Genomic DNA, 19,706 nt, shown 5'->3' on the forward strand with positions numbered 1-19,706 from the left:
AGGCACAGGTGTAAGGATGCAGTACAGTTGTTGTTTACATTCCGCAGAGGTTTTACAGGTGTAAGGATGCAGTACAGTTGTTGTTTACATTCCGCAGAGGTTTTACAGGTGTAAGGTACAGTACAGTTCTTGTTTACATTCCGCAGAGGTTTTACAGGTGTAAGGTACAGTACAGTTGTTGTTTACATTCCGCAGAGGTTTTACAGGTGTAAGGTACAGTACAGTTGTTGTTTACATTCCGCAGAGGTTTTACAGGTGTAAGGTACAGTACAGTTCTTGTTTACATTCCGCAGAGGTTTCACAGGTGTAAGGTACAGTACAGTTCTTGTTTACATTCCGCAGAGGTTTTACAGGTGTAAGGTACAGTACAGTTCTTGTTTACATTCCGCAGAGGTTTTACAGGTGTAAGGTACAGTACAGTTCTTGTTTACATTCCGCAGAGGTTTTACAGGTGTAAGGTACAGTACAGTTCTTGTTTACATTCCGCAGAGGTTTTACAGGTGTAAGGTACAGTACAGTTGTTGTTTACATTCCGCAGAGGTTTTACAGGTGTAAGGTACAGTACAGTTCTTGTTTACATTCCGCAGAGGTTTTACAGGTGTAAGGTACAGTACAGTTGTTGTTTACATTCCGCAGAGGTTTTACAGGTGTAAGGTACAGTACAGTTCTTGTTTACATTCCGCAGAGGTTTTACAGGTGTAAGGTACAGTACAGTTCTTGTTTACATTCCGCAGAGGTTTTACAGGTGTAAGGTACTGTTGTTCTTTACATTCAGCAGAGGACGTTCAGGTGTAAGGTTCAGTAAAGTTGCTGTTTTCAGACATAATCGAGTGAGATAATCCACTGAGAGACGCACACTGACCTACGACGTCATGGTACTATAAGCCGCTATCAGTCAACAACCCTCGCGTTCATGCTATGAAATAACCAGTTTCAAGTTTTGCAGATACAGACTCATGTTTGCACGTAATAACCAATCATATTTTATGAGTGTTTCACTGACAGGTAGCGCGGACACAGGTGTCGGCAACGATGGTAAATCATGGTGTTCCTTACCAGTAGCTTCCGTCACTGATATAGGTGTTCGCCAGCTGTTAACTTGCAATACGGGAACATTTGCTTTAAAGGACCACTAAACTCAAATTTTTGGTACTGCATGTGAAAGACTTCTGGTTAGTCATAAACGGAACACCATTGTATTTAACAAAAACAAACAAACTTGTGGTTAATTAATACCAAGGGCTTAAAAATTGCTAAAAAGCCGTCAGCTTCTCTCTCGCCCGCAAACCAAACCGCAGACTGGTTACGTAACTCTGTCGCCAGAGCCCTACAGTGACGTCATAAAAGGAACGATTTTCAGTTAGTTGAATAGAAAATGTGTAGGAAGCTCGTCATTTTGCTGAGTTCTCGACGTCACCAAAGACATGCCGAATTGTTGTGATACCGTCAATTGTCCCTTGGGGTCGGGTGATGGTGTCACTATGCACAGATCTCCACCGCACCCCGTAATTTGTGCTTAAATTGGTTGTTAGTGTGTGCGAAGCGAGCGTTGTGGAAGCATGTGGTATATACTAAATCGGATGGTTCGCCCCCTACCTCGCTTCCAGGATAGAAAATGGAGGGTTTCATCGAGTTTATAAAATCAAGACTGGTTACTACACATTGCTGACCAAAAGGATTTTGCATGAATATAACGCTTTCTTCTTCGGAAACGAGGTTGTGGTCAAAGTGACAATATTATCGTAAGTAATATTATATTGACCTCTTATACTGACCGCTTCCAAGAGTGAAATTGTTATAGTATAAGCAATGTCATGCAAAATCCTATTGTCCATCAATAAAAAACATATTTTACTACCAGTAGAAAGTAATTTTGCTTTTGTAAGTTGGTAAAAAGAAACTTAAATAGCATTCATCCTAAAACAGGGCGCCGCCATTTTTGAAAATCGTGAAGTCCATTTGAATTGATGAGATTATGGTTTGTTTTCATCAAGTTACAAAACCAAAACTACTTTCTAGTAGTAGTTAAATATGTGTTTGAATCATTAACAAAATGAGTTTGCTTGACAAAACCTGTAACATAACCTCAGCGAGGTCGGTGTCAAAGTGAAAATACTGCGTGATAAATTTCCTCACTTGCTAAATTTACTTGGTTTGTAATGTTCACTCACCAGTATGTAGACACTTGTCAGTATACGTCTTTATACTTGGTCTCATAATCCTAATTACTTTATAATCATGCTTGTATGCGTTTTGAAACTTAACAAAAAGTAGCGATGTGCGAATGTATAACAGGAATGTAATATGTAGACATTTTATGTTTGCCTATATGAATCATAATTCGCACGCACGCCCTAGTGTATGTCGTCTGTATCATTACGCTTCACGACGAAAAAAATGATTCTGTTGAAAGCTACGACAACTTAATAAAAACAAAAATGCAAATCTTAAAATTATAGTTTTAGAGAAATGTATCCATCAATATCCACAAAAACGAGTGATATATTATTTATCTGCAGATTTCCCAAGTGATGTGTCTTTTAACAGTCTAATATAAGAAAACGTGATGTATTGTTTCAGGTTTTTCACATTGCTGTATATATAGTTTCATTGGTCACCCAAGATAGCACAGCTGGCAACTAATTGCATAATGTGCGTTATTCTTTTAAAAAAGTTATTTAGTTAGCCAATAATGAGCAATCAATCAATGTATTGGCGGTTAATCCTTTGAAAGAAGGGTATTGTTTTTACATAGACACAGACACGACAGAGTGCATTGAGTACAGGTTAGTAAATGTACATACATAAACACTACCTTATGACAAATCCCCAATTTAAATCCCCATAAAACTAATTAATCAATCAGCGTGTTATCGGTTAATACTTTGATCGATCCAGACACAAGAAATGCCAAATGGGGGCTTTTGTCGGGTAATCTAAGTGGCGTTACCACTAATTATACCTGTTATAAATTCATTAACTGAGCATCAAGTGAATGATGACAAACAACGTGTAGGTATATACCACCTGACACGGATTACAACCTAGCGACAGCAAGTGATTTTAACAGAATCGTCTATGAAAACAAGGGTTGTAACTCAAAAACTAGGCAAAGCAGGAGACAAAACTAAATGATAGTAGATTGTGAGAACATATAGCTTTCATTTTTCACAACAGCTTTCGCGATTTCAGGTTTGTACAAACCTGTAAACGAAATGAAAGATGAATACTGCGCAGACCCTCATATCTATACCAACAATTACGTCACGGAGACGCACCGCTCTGATTGGTTGAAATTTCGTTTGCGGCTGAGAATTGTGCACTGTTGACGAAAAGGTCGATTTAAGCTCATTAAAGGTCGAAATGAGTAGTTTTAATGGTGGGGTTTCATTTATAGCGATGTCAACAAGTGATTTTGTATTGTACCCTACTAGAGTATATGTGGTTTTTAAGTCAAAATCTCGAGCTGGTTTTAGACATTGTTTTTGTCATCTTTAGTTCATGTTATATAACGTCTTCCAAAATGCCTCCTTCAAAAAGCACTGCTACTGAATGAAAGACTGACAGACAAATGATCAAAGTTTAACAGTGCACCTCGGTTATAATGTCAAACTGGATACAATGCCATAAGCCAATGGTCTTTGAAACAAACGCTATTTGTCCCTGGTTATAATATCAGTTACACTGGCTACACAGTGCATCATATAGCCATAGATCCAGAGGTTTGGTGCAAGATTGCAACAACCAGTGCCACCACCACCACAAGTAAAGGTTCATTACAGGAGGCATCAGCTCAGTCACCTTGCTAACTGTAGTACCTTGTTATAGTGCCACCTGGATATAATGCCGACAAACGGCGGCATTCTATTCATGACATACTGTATTTACATTCTCTTCCTGTTTTAAATTCCGAGAAACCCTGCATGTTGTACGGAGCGTGAGACGCCTCCATATGTCGGGTGTATAAACGTATATAGGTATTGGAAGGAGCATTGTATGAAGCAACAGTAAAGGATTATAACGACGTATCTGAAACCTAAAATGTTTGCGCCTTTCAGTCGAGCAAACATTTGTGGTCGTTGTCCAGAATTTCCTGCGCTCTAATTTCAGAATTTCCTGCGTTCCCTGACAGCTCCGTCTTGACGTATTACATATCGAGGTACAAAAAGGCATTCTCAGGGCTATATGGTGCATTAAGACACAGTGTCTACACACACTGCACGTCTATACCCAGATCACTTATCTGAAGGTGGAACAGTCTTGCTAGTTGTCGGCGTGAACATGTTGTCACATCAACCAGAGTAAACTGAGGATACACAAGACGTGCGAATATCGCGTCTTCCACGTCATCCGGTAACAGACCCATCATGTTACACATAAACATGTCATGCATTTCCAGCTTTGTTTAAATCCATACAATATTAATCAGAGACGGTTTGAATTCTCCCACCTGTAAACTAACGCTGTTTATGTGTTTCTTCAGACATGTCGACATCGCTCGGTATTTGGAAGGACACTTTTCCATGAGACATCACAGATCTTCATCGGTTAATGTGTTTTATTCATAAGATCATTGTATGAATAAAATCATATATACACACGAGTATTAATTAAGCACCACCCATTTTCATGCTATAAGATTGTGTTTAACACAACACACTGGTCATTCATGATATCTAAAAACACATAGGTTATAATTTCGTTAACTGAACCATCTAAAGTGTCAACCCATCAACTACCAACACTGCTGCTACTTTCGGCTGCAATTTATTGACGGTCATATGAGGGCACTAAAACGTTATCGATAATCATGTCCCAAACTATGACAGTGTCTGTGGTCTAACGTCCTTCCTCTTGGAAGTACTTCCTGTTTGTTTGAACTGAACTCTGAACATGTCCAGTGAGTCATGCAAAACGACAGCTTCTTTAGAATAGGCCTATAAGAAGAATCCCAGTCATGTGACCGCATCCTGTCCTTTCTGATAAAGCCATTGAATGTCTTCATACCATTGAATGCTCTGTCACTTTTTAGACAGCAATGTGATTGGCAAGATTCAGGAATGGCATGCCAGATGTGAATTCTCATTTGCATCCCACGACTCCCAATTGTGCTCGGTGTCTTGGGTTGGGTACCTCTTGCTCTCCTGGGGCAGATCAGGAGATCTAGACTACCTGTCTTCTAACGCTCTGGGTAATCCAGAAGGCCGTTGTGTTTTGGTGTCTACATATTCTCCGGAAATTTCTTGGTAGGTTCAGCTAGTAAGTGTTTCCTGGGAGAAGTTCCATTCGGTGTGGGAACTAATGCTTAGTCTCTTTATGTATATAATTTTGATTGTAACAAACTAACCCACATGAATTGAATAGGAGCCCCAGGGAGACATCTATACATTCTTTATTTAGGCTTTTGCATTGTTGAGAGGGCTTGACAGAAGGGAAAATTATGTGGTTCAAGAACTGTGAGGCAGACTGTGATCACCCGAACCCTCTCTATTGCATGCTGGTTTTAGTCTGTCAGCTATGATTGGCCACCTATATAGCGATTCACACCGTTGAAGGAAACAAATATGCACTCACTATCTCTTGACATGTGTGATCACTGACATGGCTTTTCACATTTGTTTGTAAACACACAAAAAAACATTCAATATAGGGTTCAGAAATAATTTAGCGTTTGCTTTTGCTAGTGCTGATCATATTTAAAATCCAGTAGGAATGTATATGGTAATAAATATTACCGTAATTCAATAATATGGCCACATCCAGAGCTGAACACCACTCCGCAGACACATGCTCTAAGCACATACATGACGGGCATTGTTACCTCGGATAACCCAGGCTGACTATGAGGCGCTGCAAGGTTCATAGCTGTGTGACTTACACCACCGGGTACCCAATTTGAAATATAGGCAAATGTTTATTTGAGAGGAATATCACAACTGCTGTCGTTAAAAAAGTCTCGTGGAAGAAACGTTAGTGCCATGAGAAAACAGTGGCTTCTTTGAACTGGTTAGCTCGCCAAAAGCCATCTGTGCGTCTTGGCTCTTCACCTGCAAGTTCAATAGTAGACGATGTCAGCACAACAGTTACTAATTGTCTACACCTAACGTGTAGTAGAGGAACACAGAAGCTTAGGACATTTTGAAATACTTGGCACTTGAACACAAACGAAAGCTACATACAAAGCATTTCTTTTCGCTCAATACGTAAGGGAACACTTTTTCGATTACACGGTGCAACATGGAAAGTTGTCAGATGCAGCATCTTGTATATTTGGGATTATACTTTCCAATAAAATGCAGATTCTGGTTCCTTTGTTGGCTAGAGTGCATGTAGGTTTCGAACCATCAGAGTCAGGCACCTAAACGCCAGCACACAATCAGCCGCCGCAACTCCCTCTACCAACTCAATCTAGACTACCTGTTGTCCGACTTCCACTGTGGAAGATGCAGTGGCTGAGCGGGGTAATCGACTGACTTTGTATGCTGGGGATTAGGCGTCTGACTCTGCAGATGTGAGTGCGAATCACGGAAGGGACACAACCCGACAAACGTAAAGCACTAGAATCTATACTATGTACTAACACAGATTTGAAATCCTTTTAAATGGCATTGTGTATTCATATCACAGTGTTACAATATCTAGTTTAACATGTCTTACCTGTTCAGAGTATTGAGAGCGTTGTCGTTTCATAGGTGGAACAATGATGCTGGTCACGCCTTCGTTGCATGCGTCGTGCCTGGGAGTGACAACATCACCATTCAGCAGGTGCTCCACGAGGATCTTGCACGAGAAGGTGTCAGGGAGAGGATCATCACAGGAATACACCCACTGTAAGTTGTCCTCACATTGGTGATGGGATTCCAACTCGGAAGGTGTTACATTGGATTGGTTGGAGCAGCTGCACTTGATCAGTTCACGCAGTCGCCGGACCTGCAACAGAAACACCGCTGCAAAATGACTTCATCTTACTTGAAATTAATATTACAACGCATACCAAAGTGTGCACATATTACTTCAATGACCCATCCCTTGTCTTCCTCATGTATATATATGTATGCATGTGTGTGTGTGTATGTGTGTGTATATATATATATATGTGTGTGTGTGTGTGTGTGTGTGTGTGTGTGTGTGTGTAGTTCTGTGTTCATCCTAGCTCAGATTAGACAAAGATTTAACAAGAAATAAGAGACGAAAAAAGGTATCTTTAATCATAAGAAATCGATTTTACGGTTCAGATTACACCAGGAGCATGCGTCAGTTGATACCAAGGAAATAGTGATGACACCAGGTGTTCGCGAACAGGTGAGCATATCCTGATCTAAATGCCACCCGGGGCAAACACACGCAGAGGCAAGGCATCTGTTACATGATTGTGTTATAATACGATTGTCACATCTACATGAGCGCATTAGCAGGGCAGAATTGTGCTGAATGGGAAAATGGTTTTTAGAAAAAAAACATTCAAAGCAAAATGACAAGAAAATGGTCTCTATTCCCATTCTCTATTCTCGTATCTAACTATCAAGAATATTATTGTGTCCAGTCAGACAGCCAGATTCCATTGGCTAGGATAGGTAGGTTGTGCTGTATGACTCATTAACGAATCCACTTGAGCACACGAACACGCGTGTACGTGCGTCTGCAGGCAGTCATCCCATACCTGTTGATGCCCCAAGTCCGTGTCAACATTCTTCCACAGCTGGGATTGACTCCGGACATGGAGTGTAAACATCAGCCGACTTTGACAGTCATACTGCTCCACCAGTCGTACCGGGCGTTCAGCCACCAGCTCGCTGCCATTCAGAGCCTTCTCTTTGTCAATAATTTTCTACAACATGCAAATATTTTCAATATAATTTATGGTATATAGAAGTCAATGCTTGAGACGACCTGCAAATAAAAGACATCCTGGGAGAAACGTGATGGAACGTAAGTTACTCAGAAACTTAGTTGATAATCCTAACACAATAATCATTATGATTAATGTGATCAGTAGCAAAACAAAACATCAAGTCCAAACTACACACTTGTATATAGCTGAGATTGTGGTAAGGGTCTATCCTGGGGGTCCTGTTGCTCTACTGCTCATGCATGTAAACAGGGTGTAACTGCATTATATCCATTGAGTAGTTGTATATTCTTAGAAACGAATAAGGAAACCCATAAAAGTACAAGTGTTTCTTATTTCCAAAATGTCACACTCGGTGCAATGCATACCTTAGGAATAAAAAATGGAAAAGAATAAAGAATCGATTCTACTTTCAAATGTGCCCTTTTTTCTTTTCATGAGTATATAAAAATGTCCTACATTACCTTAAGTAATCACATGTCAGATACAAATGTATATGAATCCGTGGATACACCCCGTAAACGTTCTTCTTTCAAATATAGCTTGCTTACAGTGGAGGTCTGTGTGACACTAATGGCAACTCGCTCCCATATATTTACCTGCCTGACTTCCGGAATGCTATTCCTGCGATCCCCTAAAACCAAAGTGATCCAGGCTTCGCTGTCATGGTGACCGTAACACCCGAACACCAGGGCCAAGAGTTCAAGTGGACAGGTGTGCCCGCACACGGAACAGAAGAAGCCAGTGAAATGTACGGTGAAGATCTCAACATGATTTTCCCTTTTGACGTAATACAGTTCCTGGTTTAATCCATCCTGCTTCACGGGAACATCGCCAAACTGAAAATAATAGGTACCAATCACTGATTGCAGAATCGCAGAATATACTGAACCAAAGGGCGATAACAGTAACTCAGTGTGGATTCCTGGACTGACAAATGAGTTTGTGAGGACTTTTTAAAACAATATTCACGCAAAATCAATGCGGGGAACATAAGAAATGAGCTTTAATACATTGGGTTCATGTGGAGAAACGAACCAAGGTCTTCGGCATGACGAGCTTTGACCACGAGGTTACCCCACCACCTCCTTAGGCAAAATTAAACGCTCATCGCGATCGCGATGTATGAACGTCAAGCGATTGATCATCATGCCCAATCTTTGTTAATCTTGGAAATAATTCCAAAATACTTTTGAATATAGTCACCCGTGAAGGTCCGGGGTAGAACAGGCCTTCAGCAACCCGTGCTTGCCATAAAAGACGACTATGCTTGTCATAAGAGACGATTAACGGCATCGGGTGTTCAGACACGCTGACTTGGTTGACACATCGGCCATCGGTTCGTTCCCGATTGCGCAGAGCGCTGCTCATGTTGTTGATCACTGGATTGTCCGGTTCAGACTCGTTTACTTACAGACCGCGGCGTAAAACTAAACTCACTCACTCTGAACACAGTTTTGTATCTGTACAAGCAGGGGGGGAAACCATAAATGTGTCCACCAGTAGGTATTGCTCTCACGAATCTGCCTAGTCCCAGGTTTCAGGAATATCCCTAATTTGTCAATTATCGTTTCAGTCAGATTGTATGAACTGACAAAGTTGACATTCGTTAGTTTACTAATAGATGCAATATTGCACACTTAAATAGGGGAGAAATTCCACTATTTGATATGGCAATCATACATTATATATCAATTATGGACGGACAGCGACTATGGACTCACAATGGCATGTCATCAAGAGCCATATCTATAGGACGCCTCAATAGACATAAACACTCGTAGTTAGGGAAATCGTCTTAACAATTAAACAACACAATGTGAATTCTCATATTAATGTCAATTACCTCCACATTGCCAGAAGTATTTTTCTGGAAGAATCTAACCCTGAAAGTTTCCTTTGGGTTCCTCTGGACGCATGGTATATATATCTTGACGTGTCTGTCCCACTTCCTTTTGCAGGACATTTGAAATTCACTAACTGGGGATACAACAACCTCGTCATCGTCCATGAAGGGTTGAAGGCTGTGAAACTCCGAGCTGACAAACGCTTGAACACACACACTTTCACCTTTGGGTACAGCGTCCCTGGGAACCTCAAGTGTTATGTCCGACTTCGGAATAGCCAGATGTCCTCCCATGGTTGTAAAGTCAGCAGATTTGTTCCATTCGTATCCGAATATTGTTCTTGTGTTTTCATGATTATGCTTTGTTTGTGTGCCTTTCGATGTGAAGAGATTTCCATAAACATTTTCGGGTCTGGTGTGAAAGGTTTTCTCACAGTTCAGGTTATTTGTGAAATTGTCGAGTCGCGTGGGAGGTGTGCTAGATGTATTGCTAGTGCTGTTATTTGGCAAGCAGCATTCAGCTGGCGGTGGTAACTGACTAGAGTCTGCACTGCTATGGTTGTCAGTATCAGCCGAGAAACCCTCGTCTTCTGTTTCAGATGAGGATTGGCTGAAGTCACTCTCCATCAAAGTGTCACCACTGGTGCATTCATCCCTGCCAGTTCCTGGTGCTAGGGACCTAACTAGCTTGTCGGGGATGGGAAACGTCTTAACCGAGCGGGCAACAACATCAGCTGGATGTGACATCTTCTGTGTGTTCTCTGGTCCAGATTTAACGTTGCATTCTCCCGTGTATTTAGACAGTGGCACGTTTGCACATGAGATCACTGAAATCCGACATTCATCTACATCTGAAATTCCATCCAATGGACTTGATAACGTTTCATTGTAACCATCATATACCGGATACTGAAGGATACCTTCGGAGAAAGACTGGTACACCTTAGCTGCATCTGGACATGGTCTGCTTATAGGTAACGAACGAGCCCAGTTTTCCCATTGCCTCGCGGGATCATATTTTTGGGATACCATGTGAGGCAAGTAGCGAGATGACGTCATCTGCTGTTCTTCATCTGAGCACTCCCGATGACTTGTGGATGTTTCTGTTCTTGACAGTGGAGGAGCCTGGCAATTATCAGTGGCAGGGATATCCACCACTGTATCGTCATTAAATGACTCAGTTGTTTGTGTTTGCAGAGTTTCCTCCCAATATGATCTTTCTGTGGAACACCTATCAACGTCCAGTGTCCCTTCCTGGTGTATGCATTTATTACTGTCGTTGAGCATCTTACGTTTAACATGGCGTCTCCTCACCAGTATTACCAATAGAAAGATTGCCAGAGAGACGACGAGATATGAAACAGCTGCCAACGCCACGTAGTTGGTCTCATCTGGAAGAAATACGAGACGTCAGCACTAAGGACAACACAGTTTCAGTCATCAAAGACAGTTTCAAAGAGGTGAAAAGGTTGAAACCTTTGACAAGTATATGAGCAGATCACTGAGGCTCGTATTGATACCATTTTTTGCACAGATAAGGTGCATCAGAAACGTTGCAGAAATGCATCTAGTTTGCACGATAGAACACTTATTTTTTTCACACGAACGGCAACAAAATAGCTGACAGTACTGCACAGACTGTTTGCCACAGATATCATACAAAACTACATGCAAATGTGAGAAAAACGTAAGTTATTTTTATGTCATACCACGTGATCTTTCTATCCAAGGTATACAATGTGATCATTGTGTCAAAGTCATAGTGTGCGATCCGTGTCGCATTGTTTTATCCCACTTTCCATGACATACTGTATGATCCCACTATCAAAGTCATATCGTTGCATTCAATCAGTGTGTAGGTTCGTCAACATTGGCCATGGAACTCTTACAAAATAGGCAAGAAAGGAAGATTCTGTATTTCAGTTATTGATAATGACTATGATATTGTGCAGATATGTAGTAAGCAGCAAGGGAGCCATTCTGAGGTCATGTGTGTTGAAGTATGAACCTGTCTGCTGCAGTCCCTTCTGTATGTAAGTTGCACCAATCAACAGGGTCAATATATTAGCATTTCATAGTAACTGTTTTTCATTCCTGTCACGATAGGACCTGTAGTCAGTAGAGCACATTAACATCTAAACTTCTTAACATACTTACCGCGCTCAGGCGGCTGTGTTCCTGATTCCTGTTCTTCGTAGTTTGCCCCGTTATAAGCTGATAGTGTCAGTGTTGAGACGGCGCTGACCACAATAGGTGTACTTCGTAACATTGCTTCTGTTGACGTTTTTGTTGCTGCTGCTGTTTCTGTTGCTGTTGTTGCTGCTTTAGCTGTTTTAGTTGCAGTGTTTGGTAGTGGTAGTGGTGGTAGTTGCAGTCGCGACATTGGTGTACTTACTAAAGTACTCCTTGCTGAATTGTACTCATGTGGAAAGAATTCCTTCATCATCTTGCGCATGCAGTGTTTCTTTTTAATGTCCTAGTAGGAAAGATACGAATTTATGCATTCTTCAAAAAATGTAGGGGATAGTAAACTTTCAATTTGGATAGGAAGTGTAAACGTTAACAAGCGTGTCGAAGACAGACATCTTATTAACGCACCACCATTTCCGTCTATTATCACCCCTAAACACAACGCATGATATACACGTGCACAACGCATGAGGTGCCATTCTTGATTTTGACGGGTTTTTTAAGAAGGTCGAGAAATCACTTAGAATATTAATTTTGACACTCATCTTGCATCACACACGTATTAATGTTTGTGTCTAGTCGGTTGTTTCAAAATGAAAATCGTATACATGCAAATTACATGCCATACACCAGTCATCTTTCAAAAGCGACTACATTCCTAATAGCTATGGTTGAAAGGAAGTGCAAATGGCAATGCACTCTCAAAACATTCAATAATATCATCTCAACATTGATTGACTCAGATAAATCTACTACATATTTTTAATCATGAATAAACAAAATGAAGATCCCCTAATTTTTAAATAGTATGTATTGGTATGTTAGGATGATACAAATCTGTGTTTGCGCCTCACTAAAACAGACTTTTAAGAAAGGCGAGGGAACACGAACGTCCAATTTGGATGGGACGTATAATCGTTCAGACATTTTTAACCGACAGACATCTATTGACGCACGCCTTTTCTCTTTTACACCACCCTGAACGCAATGCACGTGATGCCCGTGCACAAGGAATACCCCTACGCACGTGCATGGTTTGTAATTCTTGATTTTGAACTCAAGGGTTTTCAAGAAGGTCGATAAGTCACTGTAGACCACGAATTCTGACAATCTTCTTGCATCACATGATCTTTTTCTGTTCTTCGTTTAAATTAAAATCGTACACATGCAAATTTCACATCATATACCAAGCAGTGCACGCACTCTCAAAATATTCATTATCATTATATCAGCTTTGACCGACTCCGATCTATCTCCAAATAATTTCAATCGTGCATTGTAAATTAAGTTTCCTGACCCTGAATTTCAAATCATTGCATTAGCGTAATGTCCGTTACTGGTCAAGACTAAACTCGGTTGCTGTGCTAGCCCAAATACATGCCCCAACTCCATGCTGGCCTGCCCATATTTAACCCCTTCATACTAAAGTCTGGGCATGGAGGACCTTGAGGGTCTAGGGGCAGTGTCTGGGGCAACCAAGTCACTGAGCATGTTTCAGTCATATTCTAGTAAAAGCACGACAGGTCTTCTGATAGTTAAAGAAAAGGTCCGATAAAAAAAATTACAATAGTCAAACGCTAACTTAGTACAGTATGATTGTACCAACAGTCAGTATGTCCATTCAGGATATCGATACCTTTCTCTGACACTCCATTGTTAAGATTTGCTTGAACACTTCCATTTGGTCGCGACATTCCAGTCTGTCCTCCTCATATTTAAGCCGCATCCGTATGCAGTCTGCTAACGACACTGAACCAGAGTAGGGCCCTGCCATTGAACAACCGAAAGATTAACTGATCATATTAAAATACAAGGGCTTATTCCTGAAAAAGGCACTCCTCGAACAACGCCTTCCACACACACGACAAAGCAAAAACCCTCACACTTACTCACACGGTTACACACGAACACACGCTAAACATTTGGCAGTTTTTCTGTAAAAGATAGTGTTGATCATGAAATTCGTCAAAGAAGCATGTACAAGATTCAATAACCATGAAACGAAAAGATGTGTATACATTTACGGCAAACTGCGTTCTTCTTTTTGCTGCATTTCTTTCTGTATCCGTGGGTGCACGTGCGACACTCTTTGCACGCTTGTTCGTTGCCACCCTGGGAGAAGAAACCAGTTTTACATCGTTTGCATTTCCATTCTTGTTGACCGTTCTTCCTCAGCTCTTTTCCTGCTGGGCATGTTTTCAAAGACCTGTGACCCCCCTGCAGTGAATTATAGGCATGTATTAACTGACTGATTCTGAGCCTAACGTAACGATGCACAATGTACAATCAATCAGGCAAGGCACATTGTCTTGTGGATCAAAGATTAGACATGTGTACCAAGGATTATATCATATATATGTAGTCTTCACCAGATTGAAGCAGCTTCCGGTACAAACAGTTTTACAGCAAGTCACCTGTATGTCGGTCCTACTGGATCTGAATATACAAATGTCTGCTCTATATTCTCCCCGCTGCCTCAGACATCTCTATCCTTGAAATATCTTCATTTCAGATTTGTTAAATGATGATACAAAGATGTGACTGTTCACTCACCTGTACCAGGTGCGACAGGAGTACAATCAGTGCAGCTACCAAGCCTAGCTTCACCATCGTGATGCATGACATACCTGAAACATGTACTTTGTCATTAGGAAGATTGGTACTACGACTGGCACTGCAATCACTCGGGCAGTGGTAATAGTTCTACAGAGAAGGTTACAGGAATACTGCCGTAATGGGAACGGACAGCATTGTAAGAACTATGCAACTGCCTCTCTGTGTGAGTGTGTGTGTGTGTGTGTGTGTGTGTGTGTGTGTGTGTGTGTGTGTGTGTGTGTGTGTGTGTGTGTGTGTGTGATATTTACTTAGCGCACATATCCATGCAGCTAGCGCTTGTTCAAGGCGTTGGTATTTGCTACCTTTCGATCATTGGATGTCAGTCATAACGTCACATATCTCAACTCCGTGTGGAGTATACACTTATCACTTATTACAATGATTGATCAATCATTAAGGTGCTATTGCAACGACTGTTCAATCATTGTGGCAACGATTGTTCAGTAATTATGGTACTATCATTAAGGTGCTATTGCAACAATTGTTCAATCATTGTGGTACGACTGCAATAATTGTTCAGCCATTATGGTTCTATTGAAATAATTTTCAATCATTATGGTACTATTACAACAATTGTTTAATCAGTATGACGCCATTGCAATAACTCGTTAGGGTACTACTGCAATAATTGTTATGGTACGATTGCAACGATTGTTCCACAATTATTATGACATTGGGACGATCGTTTAATCATTATGATACAATAGACCGACCCAGTTCGGGCTGATATACCCCGTCCACTTCGTTTTTGACTTTAATGGGGACAGCCACTCACTAATCACAATGTCGTCAGATGCCGCCGGCGGTGTTGGTGAATTCTGCTTGTCGTACTTTGCTATCTGTCGTTTGTGAATGATATTTAAAGGGGAAATTATAGGTATTTTGTTTTTAATATATCTTAGCTGACAGACTGTAATTAGCGAGTGAAAATGAGTTACATGCCCGATGAAAAATCGTCTCGGCCAGCGACTGCGTGTAGGAAGCGTATTTTCTTTCAAAATAATTATTAATAATCTATCTGACAATTCACGTCCGTCTAAGATACTAGCAGGGAACTGAAACTGAAGTATGTTGCTTGTTTTTTTTCCTCTAAATCCCCATCGGAATTATAATGAAAACGTGAAAACAATCACATGTTAAAGTTGCAGATCGTTTCGGTATCTAAAAATAGGTTGTCTATACTACGAGGCGCCTTCAGTTCGATCTTTCATCCGATGTTCAAAGTTAGTGTTATCATTTATGTGAAATCATGGGTTTTTACCTTTGATGAACAAAGCAGAAACGCGTTTCCCGTCTACTACTTCGTGCACCTTATTTTTTCTGTATATGTTAATGTAAACAAATCAATAGCAGCATGGCACGTTTGATCTTATTTGGGTTTGTAAACAGTACAGTATGTTTTCATGCAAGTAGTTGTATCTGGACATATACAGAAGCAAATATTCACCAGCTAATCTTCGGCAGATCTCAGTAAAATGTCCCTCTGTACACCATTCTAATATGAGAATCCTAATGTACAAACTTCCACAATACTGGACTTCGTGAACTGCCCGCGTTTATGCTGAGGTATATAACACCACCATAACACACAGAGGATCCAAGATACAACCTGCACCTATACTGGCCCATCGTAAACAATGACACTATTGATCTTTGTTAAATTTATCTGAGACCATATCTCTAGAGGACATAACACGAAATCTGATCTATTTCCTTTTCTGGAATACTTACTAGTGTCATCAAAAATACATTATATATACTTTTTTTAAATAAACACTTTTTAAATAACAAAACTTTATGAAGCACACATGAAAATTTCCTAAAGCACTGACATTCTGCAAACCAATACATTCTGTCAATATGAAGCTAATTTGCTTTATATTCATAAACAAACCTTGAACAATTTGTCCAAAACGACATCTTAATGAACAACACTTTGGCTCAGTCATGAAACGTTGATAACCTACTCAAAAACTGGTGATTTCTGAAAAGTATTACAACAAATCAATATGTCTTTAGTGTTGGAATGCCTGGTTCTGCTTTCAAACCACATGAATCTAATATGTCATTCAGTTAGGTACTATAAGTATTCATTATTGATTATATTATAATTTATTTAATTACCTTACTACGTTTACTAAAGGATGCAAGGATCTTGAAAGGTATCTTGCTATCATTTTCGGTGAAGTGTTTAAAATGACAGTCTAAATGACTGTATGATTCCTAAAGTGTACCACTGTACCTCATCTGCAAATAATATTCTCTTAGTTAAGAAAAACAATTTTATCTAATTCTCTCCAATATCCCAGAAAGTCACTATTTTTCTCGCATAGTTTTCGTAGAAATTCCGAAATATTGAAGGTTTTATAGACACTCATTTGAAATGCTTTTCATATTTTGGATATTGCGTGATTGGTATCTTCTGACACTGTCCTTTTGAATCAAATATTTCGCATTGTTAACAGATACTGTACTGCACAGTAGCCCTTCACATTGTGCTTTTGAAATTATAAAATGTGTGATCGTTAAGTAGATGTATAGTCGAAGGCAACAATATCCATCACATTGTTCTTTAATGTAACAGATTTTCCTATTTCGGTCGTCCCTTACACCGAAACCAGATTGCTGCCAGATTTGTTTACATTGTGTAACGGCCATCTCGCTTGTCTCGTTTCAGCTTTATGGTCTACCAACTCAATACCCAGCACTGACTAAAACGTTAAGCAAAACCATTTTTAGTCACAAAATTTGTCTGTGTTTGTAACACTTGCAAAGTCTGAAACTGCTATGTGTTGTCGCCTAGCTAATTGGTAATGATTTTGCACATGTGAGAAAGTGTGGAAATTCCTGATGCAAATTTTCAACATCGAGCAGATTAGGTTTCGAGAATGATGGTGCCGACAATTGACTGATGGTGAGACCTATTGCATTTCTTGATCCAACTCAGTTTTTTGTCTTCAACAAAAATGTTTTGTTGTAGGTACCTATGAAAATACAGCAATGTATATTAGGTATAGCGAGTGTGAATGGCATAATTCGAAGCACATCGCTTCGGAGGTATTATTTGACCCCGGAAATATGTCTGACAAATCCACAATGCTGATTGGCCGAAATTGATGCATGCCCCAGTTTTGATTACTATTGCTATAACTGTTTGATGATTTTTTCCAAAATAGCAACAATTGTAATAATCTATCTATCTATCTATCTATCTATCTATCTATCTATCTATCTATCTATCTATCTATCTCTATCTATCTATCTATCTATCTATCTATCTATCGATAGATAGATAGATAGATAGATAGATAGATAGATAGATAGGCTCGAGGGTGTTCAGGTGATTTCACTTGACAATTTATTGTACCACGGGGCCAACATATATGCGACTTTACCTTGAGATGAGAGGAGTTTCGACTGTTTATTTATCAAGTGTTAGAATGACTTCCAAACAGCGATGATCTAGGCGATACCGAGGATTGGAAAATCAACATTTTACTGTAGCCTTAATTGTAAACAAACAACTTTTGAGACCTTTGATGCATCTGTAGAAACATAATGCCCGATTGTAAATGTAAACACCAAACAGTAAGCACCTGCAATACCGAGTCAGTTACAAACTCACTACGTAATTGTTAATAGATCGTATTCGATTAAAGACAAGACATGAAGTCCGTTGTCACATGATACTTAGTTGTAAGAACACAGAAGTCACTTAGATCAATGGCGTTGCCATGGCGCTACAGTCTGAATAGTCCACTGAATAGAACAGCGAGTTGATAACAAGTTTGATCTATTTGTAAAACTAGCTCCAATTTTCGTTTTTTGTAAGATTTGGAATAGTTGTTAAAATTCAGTTGTGAGAAGCAGACATTGAATTGACTAGGTCTTTTGAACGAATGTACCCGGTTGACAGTAATCTCTACTTTATCTGGGTCATCTCGGGGAACGCTCTCTTCGGAATGAGGAAGTTATTTATACCCGTCGTTTCTCGACAAACTGTGCGGTTTGGGTATCGACACACTCCCTACCCGCGGGGAAATATATACACTGAGATTTAATTATCCCCATTTTGTTGCACACACTGAAATTCCTGTGCACGGATGCGCTGCCGGCAGTGTGTTGAATAACGGTCTGGAAATCCGAGCTAGGATTTAACTACGTTGTAGAGGGTCGCGTTGATATGTCAGTCTTGATCACTTTGACCGAGATTGTTCAGTGTCATCACGCTGCTGGTATTCATTAGCATTCCAGTTAGCTGAGATACCTTAACATATCAACACATATTGCTAGAGAGACCACGAACATACATACCTGTGGCACACACCAACGTTAACACCTCCTCGTTGTTGTCTAACACCCTATTGCGTATCTAGGTTATCAACCGGGCAACAAGGAGCGATCCCTCATTATGTGGGTATATCAATGGATATGTCTGTTATTTATAACCTTTGCGTCATCTCGTCCGCGTTATCCACCCTCTTGAATGAGCTTTTCGCTAATATTGCGCTGCTGTGATCATATACCAGCGCTTTACCTTTGTGCATTGTTATATCAGGATATTTCGCGGTCAGTGCAAACAAACTTCGGCACGGGTGTGAATATGCAAGTTTCAAAGATTGCATTGTAACTGACGAGAGGGAAACAAAGTGAAGAGTATCTCTCCCGTCAGTAATGTTGTAGAGGCGAATGGTCGACTGAACACTGGGGCGGTGAGTATCCGCGTGTGCAAATGTCAAGCCTTTGCAACCTGTTACAGTAAATAAAACAGAATGTAGCTGTTCTATAGATTCAAAGTCACTGCTCAAAACACGATTATTGTATTGTGAAGCATTTCGAGTCGGGGGCCATCTCAAAATATCATTTTCTTTCGAATCCTTAATCCTCGGAAAGGCACGAGGGGCTGTTATACTGCCCGCTGCATTGAGGACTTACTGTTTGCGACGGAGAATTTCCAAGTGCACAGATGGAGAAACAGACATTGTGCTAATGAATTAGTTGTAGTGAAGTGTCGTGTCGTGAATAACACAGGTTTATGTCTGCTAGAGAACTGCGTGATGCCGTTCAGACTACCTTACTGTTTTTTTAGAAGTGTTATTTGAAAAAAAGCACAACGAATGTAATTATTTTCATCTTTGCATTCATTTGTTCGAGAACTAAGGTTTTGATAGCTACTTAAAGCATTACCTTTCATGAAAAAAAATA

General features: G+C 40.2%; 1 protein-coding gene across 2 annotated transcripts; it reads right to left on the bottom strand.

Annotated features, from left to right (window-relative positions):
* Nucleotides 1-4,540: 4,540 nt before the first annotated feature.
* On the bottom strand, nt 4,541-18,902 carry LOC137255943 (uncharacterized). Of its 2 annotated transcripts, none has more exons than XM_067793549.1 (10): nt 18,816-18,902; nt 14,439-14,512; nt 13,910-14,102; nt 13,522-13,652; nt 11,853-12,171; nt 9,696-11,086; nt 8,449-8,688; nt 7,661-7,828; nt 6,658-6,930; nt 4,541-6,047 (listed from the first exon to the last, which is right to left on the bottom strand). In XM_067793549.1, exons 2-10 carry the CDS (start codon nt 14,508-14,510, stop codon nt 5,946-5,948), a joined length of 2,889 nt encoding a protein of 962 aa, XP_067649650.1. In that variant the 5' UTR covers nt 14,511-14,512; nt 18,816-18,902; the 3' UTR covers nt 4,541-5,945. The 2 variants fall into 2 exon arrangements, with proteins under 2 accessions (XP_067649650.1, XP_067649649.1); XM_067793548.1 differs by having other exon boundaries at nt 13,904-14,102.
* Between the last annotated feature and the right edge of the window lie 804 nt (nt 18,903-19,706).

This window comes from Haliotis asinina, chromosome 11 (assembly GCF_037392515.1).
Source record: "Haliotis asinina isolate JCU_RB_2024 chromosome 11, JCU_Hal_asi_v2, whole genome shotgun sequence".
Lineage (NCBI taxonomy): Eukaryota > Metazoa > Mollusca > Gastropoda > Lepetellida > Haliotidae > Haliotis > Haliotis asinina.

Coding starts and splice junctions, on each gene's coding strand:
- LOC137255943 (XM_067793548.1), bottom strand. CDS start 14,510: ATGTCATGCATCACGATGGTGAAGCTAGGCTTGGTAGCTGCACTGATT. Junction 13,653..13,903: donor GAACGCAGTTTGCCGTAAAT/GTATACACATCT, acceptor GTTCAATGGCAG/GGCCCTACTCTGGTTCAGTG. Junction 8,689..9,695: donor ATACTTCTGGCAATGTGGAG/GTAATTGACATT, acceptor TATTATTTTCAG/TTTGGCGATGTTCCCGTGAA.